Below are 19,017 nucleotides of genomic sequence, written 5' to 3'. Positions count from 1 at the left end.
TGCCTCTTCAGTAGAGTGTATAAGAAACCTATATTTGAGGACAAGCAGTGATCTAGTTAATTTGCTGATTATGCAAAATTGGCTCAGAATGGGAGCAATCTGTGAATATGGGCAAGAATAACTTTTTAAAAAAGTCATTTTCATGAAGTAACACTATACAGGGCTGGGATATAGAACAAGGGTGGGCATTTTTTCCATATTTTGCCCTTCTTGTTGCCATTTTAGGACCTGCCTGGGGTCTAAAATGGCCTAGCGGCCCCTAAAAACATGGTGAGAATGCCCTCCGTGCTCTAGAAGACATTTGGGGCAAAGAAATTTGGGGGGTTTGGGAGTGTGGTGAGGGGCATTACTATCAAGGTGTCCTAGGTGAATAATGCAGTCCCTTAACCTCCCACAGTTGCCCACTCCTGATACTGGACATTAATTGACATTGTTAATTCAAAATTACTGTGAGTCAATTCAATCAGTGTGTGCATCAATAGGACTCAGTCCTACTACAATTCAAACAGTGCGTGCATCAATAGGACTCCAATACTACTTACATTTATATTAGGATTTTTCATTCTTCTTTTTGCCATAGGACACGCAGGGTTACTTATAACAGTAAAATAACATAATTAAGCATTTTTAGGTCCCATTGACTGTAGCATTGTACCTACTAAACCTCTCCTACCGAAACTGGTGGAACTTGAAAGCATTTAACTTTAATGGGTTTGTGCCCATTTTAATCATTAAAAAATATTAAAATGAGCACCTAATGTTTTTACATTTGCAATTAGCACAAAACAGATTTTAGTCCAACTGTTGGAAAGGAGTGAAAATGTCTACTTGCTGCGTTTTCTGATCCAACCATTTGTCAAAGCAGTTGTGAAATTCTCCTTATCCCCAGTTTTTCGTTGTCATATCTCCTATTAAGACTATGAATTGATAATAGGATCTTTAAGATCCTACCTGAACCAGGTACTTACTTGATTAATCCCTTATATTTGCTGTATGTTCCACGCAGAGCTTGGAAAAGTTGGCTTGCTTAATAGTTATCTATCTATCTATCTATCTATCTATCTATCTATTTAATTTATAGCCTGTCTTTCTCCCAGTACGAGGAGTGGCTTATGATATAAATTAAAACAAAATAGCTAAAACAGTATGTATTATAAAAGGGTTTTTTTATTTTTGTTTTTTAAAAAGCATTAAATAACCAGTCCAATTAAAACACTTGATTTAAATTGACTCAAAACACACTCAACACATATTAATACATATTCAAAAATATACCACACTCATTGAACACCCTTCTACCCCAACTGGTGAAATGCTAAATATCCACATAAATAAAGAGGTTTTTGAGTATAACTTCTTTTGGAACTTTTTTTTTTTACTATAATTCCCAGAATCTGTTAACCACTGCCTATGCTGACTGGGGGGGTTTGGGGAGTTGTAGTCCCCCTCCCCAGTCCTGTGTGGTGTTTTTCTGTAAGGAAATGCAAGCCTGGTATTAAGCAAACCCTATTCTGTGTTAAGTCTTGCTTGAAAACAAGGCCGGAAACAATTATCCGTCTGTTTCCATCTCAGTCCTGTTTGGGCTAACAAACAGAATGTTGATCTTGCCAGAGGCTGGGAGCTAAAGAAAAAACAACCCACAACCTTGTGCCACTAGGCCTGCATGCTCATACAACTACTGAGTTTTGATATCAGGTAGCTCTCGCAAATCTGAAATTGTTGGTGTACAGTTGTAATTAATTTGATACATACAGCTTAATATTACTTTGATGCTGACAACTAATGCACAAACTTTATTGATATGTAGTTATTATGCAGTTGTTGTGAAATGGAAAAGTTACCTTTTGGGGACTACAATTCTTGCAGTGCCCAAGCCAGCTTGGCCTTTGGCCATTCTGGTTGGGCATTCTGGAAGCTGCAGCTGCAAAATACAACCTTTTACGTAGATTAACAGTTCTAGAAATGGTATATTACATTTGAAGATGTGCATGTCTTAGTTGTTCATTGGTTAACATGAATTTTGTTTCTAAAATGTGAAGTAAGGGCCAAAACAGACGGCTGAAAAAGGCTCGCTTCTGGGCGTCATCGGAGCACAGTGTTTACATGCCAAACAGTCCGACAACACCCAGAAGCCTGCATGGGTGGCTTCAAGATGCTCTGGCGGAACAGCGTTTAGGCACCGCATGCCACCAGAGCATATTGAAGCCACCCTGGAGCTGCAGCAGGGCCAAGAATGCTGGGTTCAAGGTGGATTGGGGCTGCAGTGTGTGTTTGTTGTGGCCCCAAACTGTCTTCAGCAGGGGCAGCTTTAAACCACCCCTTCTTGCTAGCCTGTTCCGGCCCCAAGATAATTAAAATAGGTCTATTGCCAGGTACTGAAACAAACATTTAAAGCAAAAATTCCTGTTGCACAAACTTCTAGATTTCAGATTCATACCTGAATGCATTGGGGAGCTTTTCGGGAACAGTTGTCAAAGAGGTTATTAATGTTTCCTTTTTTGATTTATGACTGCATAATTCCTAGGAGGCCTCGTATACTGAGATGATATCAGCTCAACTTACTTTGTGTTTTATAACGTAGGACCAATGGAACAGCTATGTTCTACATTATACTTTCTTATTTATTATCTGGATTCATTGCAAATAGCTTTCTTTACAGTCTTGCAATGTGCAATACAATTTTAACTTCACAGTTCATAATTTTTATGTATTTGAATTATGATTTGCAAAGTCCCAGATTACATGAATAATTTTATTATATCAGTGGAAATTCATATAGGAACTTTGAAGTACGCACACTGCAGAGCTGTAAAGGTAGATGAACTCTTGAATTTGTATGCAGTTTGAGATTCTGTATTTGTTTCAACCATTTTAAAAAGTTTAAAATACAACTTTTGGAGATTAGTATCTGAGAGGAAATCCCTTAGTAATTACATTGATGGTGGTACATACATAGGTTTGTAAAGATACGAAGAAGTGCAGTTAGTGTTCATGCACCTTGGAGGCACAGTCAGAATACAACTGATACATGTAGAAATAGGATTGTGACAACTATTTGTGATATTATTGGTGCCTTCCAAATATTTTTGACTATAGTTATCCAGTAGTATCTTGTTTTGACCATGCTGGCTGAACCTAATGGAAACTGTAGGCCAAAACATCTGGAGGACACCAAGTTAATGACTCCTGTTTATCTTTGAGTGCGTTTGAGAATCCCACCAGAAGTGCTTTTGAAAGGAGGGGTGACTTACTTTCCTTCCACTGCTGTGGTTTATAGGTCTGCACACCATATGCATTTGCACATCAGTACCAACTAGCATTATGTTTTAGTATCACCAGTCTCCCTCCCCAACCTCTATTCATATTGAGCTAACTTTAAAAATCAACATGGAGTTTGATTTGGGGAAGGTGCTGCAGAGAAAATTTCTGGGGAAGCCAGCTGGGACTCAGTTTAGAAGTATTGTAGCCTAATTGTTTAATCAGATTTCAGGATTTGGAAGTTTCTCTTTACTGTTTCCCTTTTTTGCGTGCCCACTCCCACTCACCTTTCAGTTTTGAAATGACCTATGTAAAGCAAGGAAAAAGTTCCTCTTTAGGACATTCCCCAGCTAGTATGGCCAGTTTGAAAAAGGAACTTTTCCAAGCTCTGGCTATAGTTCATGTGAAACCACAAGATGGAACCAGGTGGAATAACAGTGCTATAATTCTGTAGTGTGAATGGACCCCTGATAGTTGGAGCCATGAAACATGCGAGTTGCTTTAGTATATAAAAACAAACTTGACAAAAGTGCTGTGTGGATGTTTAAGAGGAGACAGAGATTTCCATAATGATTAAAAAAAAATCAGTTGAATTCTCACCTACTCCTGAAATGGCATGATCACACAAGGCCAAAAAAAGTATTTGTCTGCTCCATAGGCATGTACAGTGCCAGTAATGTTCAAAACAGCAGCTTTCATTTTATTATTACTTTCAGAGACGTTGTTCCAAGTTTTCTCTGGAGTAAGTGTTAACTTTTATTTCCTAAGGAGTACCTGAGAAGAGGAAGGGAAAAGCCAGCAGAGGGCAATGAAAGCAGACTTTTTTCCAAATCCTTGCAACATAGATCAGTAATTAACTGGAACACCCAAGGCCATATATTCTGTATCCTTTAAGGCACTTGAGGTTTCCCTTTATTGAAAGACATTGCGTCATGAGGAGGTTGAAATGAAGGCCATTCTCTATGACTCACTGAAGCTTGGCCTGAGGTATAAGCTTTTCAACCAAGCTCTGTTTTTTCCTAAGCTACCTGTCTACAGGGCCCTTGCCATTTACTGTGCGTACCTTGGACACTGAAATCCGTCATAACTTAGAGGTGGGCTTTCTTTTATTACATTTTATTTACAGAACAGATTTCTAGCTTGCCTTTTAGGGTATCCATCCTCCAGATAAACTGATAAAGCTGCATAATAAAAATGTAAGTTACTTCAAAAGTCTACACTGCATAACATTTTTTAAAAATCACAAAAAAACCATTATTGAATTACAGTATATTCTAATCACCTGAAAACAGACAGAAAGAGACCCTTCTAAAAGTGAGCAGTGAGAGGGCTAGATGTATTCCCTGGGGAAGTATATTAAATATCTTTCTAAGCTTCCCAGTCTTAGAAGATCTCAGAGAGGCGTGCCATCAGTAAAATTACTTTATCTCAATCTAAGGCAATTTGAATGTTTGACAAATTTCACAACAACAAAAAACACACATGTGCAGGCACACCTATTGCCAGGAAATGCTTTGAAATGGAAGACAACATTTGTTACATGCACTGACTAAGGACAGTGAATGAATCATGGTGCTTGAGGGAAACAAACACAGATTATTTCCTTCAGCCAATACAAGGTGCATCAGAACCCATACTTGGTGCTCTCAATAAAGCTGTTTGTCTTAGTAAGAAAAAGCTGGACTGCTTCTTTTTCCCTCCAAAGCAACCACATTAGGATTAGGGAAGTCAGAGTGGGAAGTGCAGGATCCAGAGAAGGGAATTCGCAGGTGTTTTTGTGGTCTGTTTTTTGTGGCTTGGATGTCCCAAAACAAGTGTGACATGGGAAAGAAAATCTAGCTTACACAGTAAACCAACTGAGGATGCTCAGAAATCTTTTCTGGACTGGGAATTTTATAAATCTGTCACTCAGAGCCACTGAGATTTTTGTTAAGATGGAGGAGAGGGAATCAAGATTATCATTAATATTGTGATTCTGATGGTCCCTGGACCATAGGATGAATTAGACACATACATACCCTTTGAAGTTGCTACAAGAGTTCTCATTTTGGATCCCATGTCAAGCCAGTTCAAATGTTTTCATAATGGCTTCTTCTATAACTAGAAAGGGGTGTGTGGTGGTTTCTGGGGTTTTTTTTTGCTGCTTATGGACTTGAGTGACACCTAACAATTTGGTCCCGTTTGTGCTTTGATGCCACATCAAAGTTTTATATGTGATGCTCTGCTTTATGTCAGGTCACACAGATTGTGTTGGTCTTTTCCACTCCAGTTGGCAGTGTCAGGTGTGGGTGTGTAGCTTAGCACTAACATCGAAAGGAATAGCAAAAGTTATTCAGTTGGAGGAGCAGGAATTACCAAAGTGATGCTGATCTGAGGTAAAGAAGAGCAGTTTATCAACTTTGGTAATACATGAATTTTCCAAAGAAAGATGAAACAGTAAATGAGGTGGATGTGGATTTGGAAAACAGGGGAAATGAGCGATGATGAATTGTTAGTTGTTCTGCAAAGGAAAGTGTAAGAAAAGTTGGGTGAAAGTTCTAGCTTTCATGTAGTAGTGTGGTGATTGTGTTATTTCCAATCTTGATTCTTGCTTGTTCCTTCTTGTTGTATTTTGTATGATCATTTGGCATCCTCAGTGATATGCTGATGATTGCCTGATTTTTGCAGGTAAAACTAGTGTGTACCTGTTAGGATTTAATTTAATAAGCTAGTAGACAATAAATAAGCTCAAATGGCAGGACAATTAGCTCATAGCCTACCAAACTACTTTGCTTGTTTTCACTTGGCAAGCAACTTAACAGTTAGTGTAAAACAATGAATGACAAGTAAAGAGAAACGCTAGTATGATACAGTTAAATGTAAATACTTCTCATGTCCCATTGATTTCCAGTGGGGAAGGTATGACCACATGCTGAACCTCACTACAGAAATCAGGACCTTCAGAGTGATTTGTTCCAGGGTATCACAAGGGAGTTTTTCTGCATGTGGCGGTAACGTCTTTCCTTCTTGTATTTATGTTTGTGTAGAACTCTTGGGAGTTTGCACACTGTATGTCATGAAGAGTTTTGTCTTTGAGTCCTTTTCCTGAATATCTGTGTTGCTCCTATGAAGACATGGTATAGAGATGTGGTAACTAGTCACACATTTCCAAAAGTGTCTTTGTTGTGGAATAATAGATTCCTTTTAGACTGCCTAAAAGGCAAACAAGACTTGGAGAATAGAAGATTAAATTAGTGGTGTTCTTTTTCTTTGCTTCTCATTCAGATGCTTTTTCTCTTTCTTTCAGGCTTATATGGATAACTCCAATTATGTTTTTTATGTAATTTATGATCCATCACAATTTTTTTTCTAATTTAGAGAATAATCAATAGCAATTTTTAAAGACTTCAGACAAAGCAGTATGGGGCCGGATGCCTTCCAAATTCATTTTAACTTTCTTTTAGATTAAGTACATTTCTCTTCTAAGCGAATCTGACACTTGTGCAAGACATTGTGTAGCATTTGTTCTCTCTCTAATCCATTCAGACTTGCACACGAATATAATTCAAAAGGGGAAAAAGATTAAAAAGTTTCAAAGGAACAGAGATAACATCTTTCCAACCTTTTTGAATAGCTAACATTCCAACAGTCCAAATCTTCTGGTTGCCCTCTACAGAACCTTCTGTCTACCTATAATATATCCTTTCAATTTTTCAAAAGATGGCCAGAGACGATCAAAGGGTTCCAAATCTAGCCTTGAGAGGCTGCTAGGTAATTTCTTGGTGGGCATAAAAGGAGAGCTCGACTTATATACCTGAAAGGTAGTTGTCTTGTCTTCAGTCCTCTGAACATTTATGACAAAGCCTCATTTTTATTGTGGCTTTTTAAAAAGTCTGTCCCATGCTTCTTCTTTTATAGTATTTAAAACCCAGAGGTTGTGTCCTTGCAGAGGGATAGGCTGGGTTTGCTCTTCCGCTTCATATTACTCCCAGCATGTATGCTTTTCTGTGTTCCCCTCATTCAGTATTCTCATCTCCCTTCCCATACCTGCAGCTTTGGTTGTGTGGCAATAACTATGCTGCTTCTTTTTTTGTTAAAATTATTATTATTATTATTATTATTATTATTATTATTATTTAATACAATCTAGAAGCTTGCCAAGAAACCCCTGTGTTCACCTTAGAGTTGCCATAGGTCAGAAAACCTAAAAGGCAAACAACATACACACACAGTTTACAATCAAAACAATATACAAAGATAAAGAAACCAGAGGTGGAGGGGAAGGATGGAAAGGAAAAAGAGAGGATAGAGAGAGAATGAGAGAGAGGACACACAACTAATATACATTAAGGCTGTCGCCTCTCCAATCATGACTGTAATGAAAATAAATATAAAATAGAGAAAATATTATTTTATTATTATATTATTAATAATATAATGTCCAACTAAATGATCATACTAGAATTACCAGTAATCATAGTCACAGATTATTGCACAGTTAGATTTTTTACTGCTCAAAAAGTAACTAGGCTGTGTCTTGAAGTACCCAGGAAAGGTTTGCTTGGACCACCTGTCCCCAAGGTGATAAAAGAGGCACATATAAGAATAACAAAACAGTGTGACTGTGTACAGCAAACAAGTAGTGGAGCTTCTTCCAGAAATGTTCATTCCTGTGCTAAAGCAAATAGTTAAGGATATCTATAATCAGAACTTGGAAACTATATTCTTTGGACTAAAAATTCCCAGAATCCCCCAGCCAGCATAACCCATGGTGAGTTGGCTTTCACTTCTTCCTCTTTTTTCTCTGCATGAGAGCACAAATGAATTAATACTAAGTCCTCCTTTCCTGGGAAGCTGCTCTGAACATTAGTGGAAAGTTTCTGTGGAGGAAGGCCCCATACTTACCTACATAAAATCTTTAGTTCCATTCTAATGTCTTAGTTATTTTTAGTATTATAGGAATCCAACCTGCCTACCTGTCATGCAGAGAATTTATATGCTAATAACCTAGTCTCAAGAGCCCTGTTTGGAAAATGCCATGTCTGGCTGAAGCGAAAGGAATTTCCTCCAGAGAATGGGAAAGATTCCCACCTTTTCTCTCTTTCCATTTGAGTATATCACTTTCTCCTAGCCAAATGTGGTGTACTTACTGAACATGACTCAGTTGACATTCTCATAGCTCATTTTGTTATGGGGAAACTGCTTCCACTGGATTAAATATATTCCTGCCCTATAGGAGCTGATTGATTTGCCAACCTCATCTCTCCTACCTAATCCTGTTTGCTGTGTACATGAAGTGGGGTGTTATCAGTAATGACACCCAGATATATTTCTCCATGTCTTGGTCAACAGCTTTGACTTCAGATGCATCTCTCCTCTCAATGAATGGTAATGGACTGGATGAGGAAAAGCAGACTGAAACTGAATCCAGACAAAACAGAGGTACTTACAGTAGGGGCCCGTAACCCAGGTATTATGGTACAACCTTCAGTCCTAGATGGGGTCACACTCTCCTCAAAGGACTGTGTTTGCAGTCTGGGGAGCCTCCTAGACCCATCGTTCCAGATGACAAATCAGGTAAATGTGACAGTCAGGAATGCCTATTAGCTTTGGCTGATACTCTAGCTGTACCCTTTCCCGAAAGTGAGGAACCTAGAAACTGTAGTGCACACACTGGTAACCTCATGACTCGATTTCTGCAATACACTCTACATGGGGCTGCCGTTGTGCTTAGTTTGGAAACTTCAGTTAGTGCAGAACATGGCAGCCAGGTTGGTTGGACTGCCTCCTTCCATCCACCCTGCACACTCTGGTCCTCTGGGAAGAATTTATTGCAGCGTACGAAAACTAGGCTGTCTGCAACCGCCCAGAGGACCTTTTCAGCAACCACTCCCAGATTATAAAACGGCCCGCCAAAGGAGATCCATCACATTACAAGCTTAAACAGCTTTAAAAAAGCTGTTAAGATAGATCTCTTCTGGCAGTCCTTTACTGAATAGATAACCAGCCATCAAAATCGAAAGCCATTATCCCTCTGAATCAGCTATAGCCATTGTTAGAACTATTTATCTTGTTTCTTTTAAGGTATGTTTTAAATTGTGAATTGTTTATTTGTTATTTTAGGGGGGGGATTCTGAGATATGGAATTGTACTGTTTTAACTTGTAAGCCACCCTGGTTGTCCCAGCAGAGAAGCGAGATATAAATAAAAATGTTATTTATTTATTTTACATGGAATTCAAATTTAGAGCACTTTTCCTAAGAAAGAGATTGGCTGGTTCACATGGTAGAGAAACTATCTCCCTTTTGTCTAAGAGTATAAGCCGAGAACCTGCCCAAATGCTTGCTATTTAGAAGCAAACATGCATGATATGGGGCCATATGCCCCTTCTATTCCACTGTGTTTCAGATGTAGGGTTCTCCGAGAAGATGCACCACATCTGGGGGAATGGCTTGGGCCATAGCTGAATGTGTGAAATACTGCCCTGGGTACATAAGAAACAGTAGCTTTAGAGATGGCACTTGTGAACCACACTTGTGAAGGTGTAGTAGGACTGAGAGAAAGCCCTCTCCTGCTGATTTTAGCACTTGGGCTGACTTGTATAGGGAAATGTGGTCCTTCAGATAGTCTGGACCCAAGCTGTTTAGGGCTTTAAAGGTCAGAATCAGCACCTAGAATTCTGCCCAGAAATGGACCAGTAGCCAGTCTGGAGCCATGCCTGGAGGAAGTGCATGGACAACAAAACATAGCAGATCTGGCTTTTTAAAAATAGTATACAAAATACAGCTCTGCAAACCATACTATTCATAGACCTCATACTACCGAGTGCCAGTTTTCAGTCCTCAGATTGGGCTTATAGTGCTCTCTGGTGCTATCATTTCATCCTGTTTTTAGGCATCCTCCCTCTTCTTTTAGACCTCTATAGGCCTTTATTCTCATACCAGAGGGACCTTGCTCACCTCCTGTTTTGAAATAAGACCTAAACAAGAGGAATCAAGAACAGCTGAAAATGTGTTGTAATGGCCTACTGCTTCCCCAACTTAGAATAGTAGAGTTGAAAGAGACCACAAAGGCCATCCAGTCCAACCCCCTGCCATGCAGGAACTCTCAATCAAAGCATCCCCGACAGATGGCCATCCAGTCTCTGTTTAAAGACCTCTAAGGAAAGAGACTCCACTACACTCCAAGGGAGTGTGTTCCACTGTCGAACAGCCCTTACTGTCAGGAAGTTCCTCCTAATGTTGTTGTTATTGTTGTTATGCTTTATTTATATAGCACTGTAGATGTTGAGGTGGAATCTCTTTTCCTGGAGCTTGCATCCATTGTTCCAGGTCCTGTTCTCCGGAGCAACAGAAAACAAGCTTGCTGTTTTGACATCCCTTCAAGTATTTAAACAGGGCTATCATATCACGTCTTAACCTTCTCTTCTCCAGACTAAACATCCCCAGCTCCCCAAGTCATTCCTCATAGGGCATGGTTACCAGACCCTTCACCATTTTAGTCGCCCTCCTTAGGACACGCTCCAGTTTCTCAATGTCCTTTTTGAATTGTGGTGCCCAGAACTGGACACAATATTCCAGGTGGGGCCTGACCAGAGCAGAATATAGTGGCACTATTACTTCCCTTGATCTAGACACAATACTTGTATTGATGCAGCCTAAAATAGCATTGGCCTTTTTAAATGCCTCCTCACACTGTTGACTCATGTTCAACTTGTGATATACTTGAACTTCTAGATGCCTTTCACATGTAGTCTCCTTAAGCCAGGTGCCCCCCATCCTATATCTATGCATTTTATTTTTCTGCCCTAAGTGCGGTACAGTGGAGCCTTGCCTTACGCAGGGAATCCGTTCCGGACCCCTCCCCCCCTCCGCATAAGGCAAATCCTATGTAAGCTCGAGCCCCATTCAATAGAATAGGGCTTGTGCTCACAGCGGTGCAGCACACACGTGTGGTGGACACGCACACCATTCATTTAATGGCGATGTGATTTCCACATAAACAGGAAACCACGTATGGTGCGCCCGTGCATGGAGCAAGCATACTATATCTTACGTTTTTTCTGTGCTGAATATCATTTTGTTAGCTTTGGTCCAGCTTTCAAGTTTATTCAGGTCATTTTGAATTTTGATCCTGTCCTATGGGATGTTAGCTACTCCTCCTAATTTGGTATCATCTGCAAATTTGATAAGTATGCCGTTAATTATTTCATCCAAGTCACTGATAAAGATGTTTAATAACACTGGCCCCAGGACAGAGCCCACTGGTCACTTCTCTCCAGGATGAAAAGGAGCCATTGCTGAGCACCCTTTGGGTTTGGCTGGACAACCAATTACAAATCCATGTAACAGTTGCCTTGTCTACCCACATTTTACAAGCTTGAATGTCATGGGGAACCTTGTCAAACTTGAAGGGAGAGTATTGGCCATTTTGAGATTGGCCCCATTTTGTATGATCAGGTTAGGTGGGGATGACTGCCAAGTCTAAAGCTATACATTGTACCTCTATGAATGAAACCAAGTAGCCCAGTTTCTTGATCTGCCTGACTAGGAGACCACTTGGGAACGGGACAATAGCTGGTTGGAGCTTTTTGAAAGGAACAGTTGACTATAAGTCTACCGTATATACGTGTACAAGCCAACCTCATGTATAAGTGGAGGGAAGGTTTTGGGGCCAAAAGCATGGACTTTGATATGACCCATGGATAACGCAAGGGTAAAAACTAGGGGCATGTGGGGGATATAAAGGGGAAGACACCACTTCCTTCCCTTATCCTCTTTTGTCTGGGCCCCTCCCGACCACCTAACACCACTTGGTGCTGGAGAAGACAGTTTGCTGGATTGAAAAGGGAAGGAAGTGGCATTAAATAGGCTGTTTGATGGAGAGAAAGGGCTTTAACATTGGCTTAGGAAGGGAGGAAAGGAGTTAAATGGGGTGTTTGTTTGGTGGGGAGATAGATCTGGAGGAGAATGAGGATGGGGAGAGAAGGTTTCATATCTCTCTCTCTCTTTCTCTCTCTCTCTCACACACACACCTTGCCTTAGCAGCTCTTTCAGAGGTCACTGCCAGGCACAGAGAGTGGGACAAGAGTTGAGCTTCTATTAGGAACTTTCTAAGCAGTATTACTGTATTGACCCAGGATTTTAGGGTTGATTTTTGGGCATAATTTTTTCAACTTATAGTCGAGTACATATAGCAATAAATACAATAAGTTAAGCTCCAGACATTTTCTAAGCCCTCAGATTTTTTTTCTTGTACATCTCAGCTACCTCCTTTTGCATGGAACTCCAACACGTAGAGGGTGATGGAGAGAAACTTTTCACCCTCAGCCTTCCTTTAATGGCAGCAGAACAAAATCTATGTCCGAGTTTTCTGAATGCTGATTCCTCCTACAAACAAGTCAAGAGATGGGCAAACTGGAGCGAGCTGCTGAAGTGCAACAAGGGTAATTTTTTTTTAAACTGAGATTCTGATATCTATGCTGAGTTAAAGAAATCAAGGCCTGTGCACGTGAGGGCAGAACCAATGTCACTGGGCCTTCAGGCCTTGGTTTTTTCAGCTCGCATACATACTGCTAAAAATGTAGACGCTGGCCAGGGACATAATTGTATTTCATAACATCCTTTGAAGCATCTGCTATTCTGCCTGTTTCTTCTGTGATTTTGCTTTTAGCTTCCTTCCGAGTGTCTGTGCAGCATGAAGTGAGCAAATCTGTAGTGTTCTTGAACTCTGCTTCGCTATCTACCTACTTCCCACACTGCTGCAGCGCATATTTCTCATCACTGTTTAATGTGTCACTTTAGGGTGAAGATTTTCAAACTAGGAGGCTTTGTGTGTGGGAAGAAAACAAGGGGCGGGGTTCACAGTGAGTGAGTTACGTGATCCCTTTAATGATGCATGGAAACTTCTCCAGAGCTATCTACTCTTTGCAAATTCCTTTGCACTAAATTAAGTGCCACTATCTTTGCATTCTAGTGGCCAAATCTATACCCAGTTCTCCCAGGTAATCGCAATCTCTGTTTCTCCCTCCTTTTCTCTCACTCACTTTCTCTGTCATGCGTACACTCCCAATCTTAATTTACATCTCATGAACTCTTTGGGTGCTTGTGTGATACTGTGAAACTGAGACCATCCCTAGTGGGTGGGTTCATTCCACTTTTTCTTTATTTGCTTATGTTTCATTGTCACTTTGTCATAATAAGGTATTTGCGGGGGGGGGGGGATAACAAGGATGTAATGAAATTAAACTTGAGAAATAATGTGATGATGATGGGATACTTACTTACCACTGTAATGAGTAACGGTTTTCAAGTTCAGTTTTAAAAAGTTAGTTTTAAAGTGTATTTTTGAACCATTTTAATAAGAATTTTTTTTCTATTCCATTCTCTTATCAGTCTTAAGCTCTCATCCAATGCCAACAAGTAAAACAGGTTTTTGACAGTGTAATGAATAATCTCTCAATTACTACAAGAAGGAATGGGAACAGTTCTTTTAAATTATCTTTTTAAAGTGATTTTCCAACCTTGTTTTTCGGAATTTGAGCAATGGATCTGGCCCGTTACCCAGTTCAGTTTTTTCTATCACATTAGGGACCAGTTCTGAGAGATTTTGGCTATGAAACAACATCTTAGTTTAATTAGATATTTCCTTTGCTCTTTGCTATGTACTGCTGTCCTGTGCCCTTCCCCAGCAAAATTGCACTGTGTAATTTATTTGTTTTTATCATATTTTCTTGAGCAAAGTTTGGTCATCTTGAAATACGTTTGGTAGGTTTGTATTTAAAATCTTGTACAGGCCTAAACACCCTAAAGGCACCAGATCCTGTCTGATCTTGAAAGATAAGTAGAGTCAGCACTGGTTTTAGGTGGGAGACTGCCAACCAATACCAGACGCTGTCAGCTATATTTCAGAAGAAGGAACTGGCAAACTTTCTCTGCATATTCCTTGCCTAAGAAACCCCTATGAAATTAATGGGGTCGCCATAAATTGACAGGTGACTTGAAGGTGAATACATGCATGCACACTCCCCCCCTACAGACCAGAACTCAAGATGGCATCATAAATCAAAAAGCCTCTTGGGCACTTCAGGTAATTAAAAAAAGAATAGCTTGGCACTTGTACAGTAGGAATTTTCCAGTGCTTTGGAAAACCATAAGCCTAGGTCCCATGCCTCTCATGGTTGGATAAATAGCCACACAATGTGGCCTTCTGCCAAGATATATTTGTGGCATCTGAGCAGTCACCTTCCAAGTACCACTGCTCCTCCTTGTTTTGCGAAACCTCTGCCAAAGGGAGACAAACCAAGCTGCAGTCAGCAAGGCTTATCTTGGCTTTTGTTATTATTGGCTCCCCAAGCCTTTAGCTTTTCTTCAGTCCTGCTGGTCTTGTACATCACTTCCACACCCCCAATTTTTTCCCCCATAATGTGCCAGAACATATTAAAATGACACACACTTGTGCTAATTATTTAACTTACCTTTCTGTGCTCCGGCAAGGATGGTTAAACACATTCTCTGAAGTGTTGGTGACACATTTTGCTGGAAATATCCTGGCATAGAGGTATCGCCATCCACGCAGTGAATGATGTCTGCTAATTATATCTCATATCAGTTCAGAAGGAACTTTCTAAAAAGAATCAGTTGTGCACAGTTTATGTCACAACTGTTTTACTGTGATACCGAACTAAATGGAGCACTTTACGCAGTACAGTACACAGGAAAATGGGAAGCTGCCTTGCAGTGAGTCAGAGTATTGTTCCATCTAGCATACTGACTGGTAGCATCTCTCCAGGGTTTCAGTCAGGAGATTTTTCTCATACATGTCTGGAGATGCCCAGGGACTGAAATGGGGACCTTTTGTATGCAAAGCATATGCTCTACCATTATGATATTGCCCCTTCCTAGGATATTCTGACCACAGTTGCCAACTCATGTTTGCTTTCTCCTGTTGCATGCCTCCTATTGCATATTGCATTAAAAAGGCCAGGATCAGAAGAACATTTTTAGTCAAGTGGCAATAACGGATAAGTATCCTGGGTTCAGACCAGGAAGGTTTGGTTTTACGTTTCCATTTAGTTGTGAATCATAATGTATGATCTTGGTCTCTGTCCGTTCTATCTTGATGACAATTATTAAGAAAAAAAATGGGATAAATACATTTCTTGGAGGAAGAGCAGGCTTATGAGAATGTAAGATTCAACAATTAACATTTAAAACATTTTCTTAAAATAATACTAATTAAAGGCTTGCTATTGAGATGGTATGAACAGGAATGATGAAAACATTTACTGTGGTTGCATGTACGTTTAGCAACTCGTATTGCAGAAAGACCTGTTTAAAATCTGTTATTTAACAAATAATAAATCCACAAATTTATTTGTTAATAAACCCTCAAATTAGTTTATTACTTTCTATGTGGAAATATCCATTTTGGTACCACTGGAGAACCAAAAGCAAAGAAGTACAGTACTATAAGAGAACAAACTAACTATAAAAAAAACTTTAAAAAACAACTTTAGCTATAAAACACAGACAACCTTATAGCAACAGATACTGCTTGCAAAAAAAAGCAATCATAAAAATAGAGGTGTGTTGTGTATGCGCATGCAGAATTCAAGTATCCAATTGCCCTTCTGATTATATGATTTCCCAAACTGAGTGGGGATATGAATTGAACATGCAAAATACAAATTAGGGTTGCATACCTTCCTAATCAGTTTTCTAGATCAAAACATTTATTTCTCTGTTCCCCTTTTTTTCCAGAAATGCAATAATATCCTGAGCTGTGGTTTTCATGTACTTGCTGCAGCTTTACATATCTCATTCTTATATGTAAATATCAGGGTTATACTTTATAGCTTCCTTTATTTGGGGCATAGTTTGAATATGAAGCAGCAGGCTCTAGAGAGAAAAGTTATGTGTTGAAATTTTCTTCTGCTAAATCGGCTTGGTTAAAATTATTTCTGTCTGCAGGATGAAATATCCTAGAAATCTTCTTTCAAAGTGCTGCCATTATCATGCTTATCAGTCCCTGCGTTTCTCTTCTCTTCTTTGTTTCTAAGTGTCTCGTTTACTTTAGGGGCCTATCAGATGTATTTTTGTAGAACATTGTACATTTGGACATAAATTTGATGAACACTAGATTCAGAACAGTTTCAACAACAGATTCAAAGCTTGGACAAAAGCTGTCAGGGATTCTGAAATGTAAGCCAGGAATATCATATGAATATCATATGACCTTTTTTCCTGTTTGCTCCTTAAACCCGTCAGTGCACAATGTCAGCTCTTAGCATAAGCTTTCATGGACTCCAGTCCACTTCTTCAGATGGAGTCCACAAAAGCTCATGATAGAAATGTATTGTTCTCAGTCTCAAAAGTATTACTACATTGAAACAAACATGTGTGGCTATGTCTTGGCATACATTTGCTCCTGCATTTTTAGGGCATGTTCAGTCTCTGAATTGTCTAGGCTTATGGTATCAGGGCTTCTGCTCTTAACTTCCTGTACCTCGGGTGAGAGCTTTGCCATCTTCTGGCTCTTAGATCAGTTCTGTTCCAGGAACAGCACATGGAAATTATAGACTGGAAACCTAACCTTGAGTTGGAGTATGGCTTCCATCACCCTGGCCAGATCTTCTTATAAGATTATAATCTGGGTGTATTTCCACAAAACAACCGGAATATGTGTTATAGTAGGAAAGTAACTTAGGTAGTAAAAATAGAACAACTTTATAATTCTTCATGGGGCATGTTGACTAAACAGACTCCCACCCAGACTTGACTTCCACCTAGCACAGACAGACTCTTAGTAGAGGGACAGACAGAGTATAAAGTTTTCTCTTACCTGTCTTCCTGACATACAACTTTGTTGATAGTGACAGTTGGCCCCATAGAAAACATAGGGAGGAATTTTGGAGACATTCTGCACATTATATGTGAAGATTAACATTTAGTTGTCCTTCCCCAAAATGGCACCCTCCATATTCTTTAGACTGCATCTTCACCTAGCCCAGTAATTCTCAAAATCTAGTTCTCTGGGTGTTTTGGACTTCAGCTCCCACAAGCCCCAGCCATCTTGGCCAATAGTCTGGGATTCTGAGAGCCAAAGTCTAAAACACCTGGAATGCCAACGTTTGGGAATCACTGACCTTGCCCTATCTAGCATGGCCAGTGGTAAGGAAGGATTGGCACTTTTGAAGGACATCACTTTGAAAGTGACAAATATGGTTGAAAAACATCTGTATCTTTTTGGTATACTCAGCAGATATTCATGGTTGGTGTGCACCAAGTGTTTAACCAATTGCAAACTGTAGAATTTCCCCTGAAATATCCCCATAGTCATGGCATTGTAATACAGAAAATTCAAGGGAAAGATCTAAAGAGGGTGAAATTCCAGATTTGTGTTGAAACTCAAAATGTGGCAAGAGTTATTCCCAAACTTTGGCATTCCAGGTGTTTTAAACTGATATGTATGAGTGAGAATCTTGTAAATTTGACACGGAAATATTTAAAGAACATGTCAGAAGAGGGGACTTACAGACAAACAGTTTGCTTGTGCATACTCTATTTCATCTGTTACCTATGTGCCATGGAAACCACTGTATATAACTGGTTAGTCAATAATGTTTAGAAGTCTTGCAAGGATTGAGTAAATATTATAAGCAACAGGTGTTCAAAGCCTCTTTCTTGCTACTGTACTTTTACAATATTTCTCAACAGCATCACATTTTTTTTTCTAGTTATATATGTATCTGTGGCTTTCTGCTTTAATTGGTAGAATTAAAAGAAAATCTTTGACTTCTGTATGGATATTTTTTTCCACATTATAACAAAACTTGTGAAGTTATCTTCCATGATTGGATGTTGCTTTAAATGAGAGCCAAATCTTGCAAATATTGTGCCTATCTGTAAGCCTCCAGCAGAGGACATTTTCTTTTCATTTTATGGCCGTTCCATACTTGAATATTGTTTCGTAACTTGTTTTCCTAAACTTTATGATGTTGTGATGCATGAATCTTAAAGTAGATTAAATTTCCATCTATTTCTTCCATTAATAGTGATGTTTATGCAAGTCAATGGTTTTATCCAGAATGTAAATGGATGTGGCAGTATTTATGTCCAGCTATTGTTCTGATGTACTTCGTGCTTTACAAATAAAAAGAAGGAGGATTTGTTGCTTTAATCTCCATCCCTTTCAGAATGTACTAAATCTTTGTAACTTGAATAGTTATATTATTCTTTCAAGACAAGATGACTCAGACTCAGATTTTTTTCAAACTAAATTCACTTTTAAAGTAATTATGCAGTAGTAACAGGATTATAACCAGCGTGGTGTAGTGGTTTGAACATAGCGCTAGGACTATGAGGTCAGGGTTCAATTCCCCACTTGGCCATGGAAATCTGCTGAGTGATCTTGGGCAAATTACACCCTCTCAGCCCCTGAAAACCCAGTGATAATTTGCTTTAGGATTGCCATAAGTCAGAAATGACTGGGAGGCACACAATAACAACAACAACTTAACTATGGGCCTATACAGATAGCCAAAATAAAGCTTCTTTGGATCACTTTGGAGGTATGCTGTTTAAATGACACATGCATCTTAAAGGCCAGAATCTGCACCAAAGCTGTGCTCCAGTCCTTAGGACTAGAGGGTGGCTTTGGTGCAGCTTCTGGCCTCTTAGGACACATACATCATTTAAATATACCTCCAAAGTGACCCGAAGCAGCTTTATTTTGGCCTGTCTGTATGGGCTCTATAGAAAGTAAGTAAGAGTAGAAGTT

General features: G+C 39.4%; 1 protein-coding gene across 9 annotated transcripts in view; it reads left to right on the top strand.

Annotated features, from left to right (window-relative positions):
- Nucleotides 1-19,017, top strand: part of ZNF462 (zinc finger protein 462) — a 157,401-nt gene that overhangs the window by 108,188 nt on the left and 30,196 nt on the right. For 5 of the 9 annotated variants that reach the window (XM_042448956.1, XM_042448954.1, XM_042448959.1 and 2 more), the window contains one exon: nucleotides 12,503-12,682. The exons of 3 other annotated variants lie outside the window; for them this stretch is intronic. In XM_042448956.1, coding sequence (XP_042304890.1) covers nucleotides 12,503-12,682 — 180 coding nt within the window. Of the gene's footprint in view, nucleotides 1-8,589; nucleotides 8,680-12,502; nucleotides 12,683-19,017 lie in introns of all 9 variants that reach the window. One more of the 9 variants, XM_042448957.1, reaches the window with a different exon arrangement.

The sequence above is a fragment of the Sceloporus undulatus genome, chromosome 2 (assembly GCF_019175285.1).
Source record: "Sceloporus undulatus isolate JIND9_A2432 ecotype Alabama chromosome 2, SceUnd_v1.1, whole genome shotgun sequence".
In the NCBI taxonomy this organism is placed as follows: domain Eukaryota; kingdom Metazoa; phylum Chordata; class Lepidosauria; order Squamata; family Phrynosomatidae; genus Sceloporus; species Sceloporus undulatus.
This window is presented reverse-complemented; position numbering and strand designations above follow the sequence as displayed.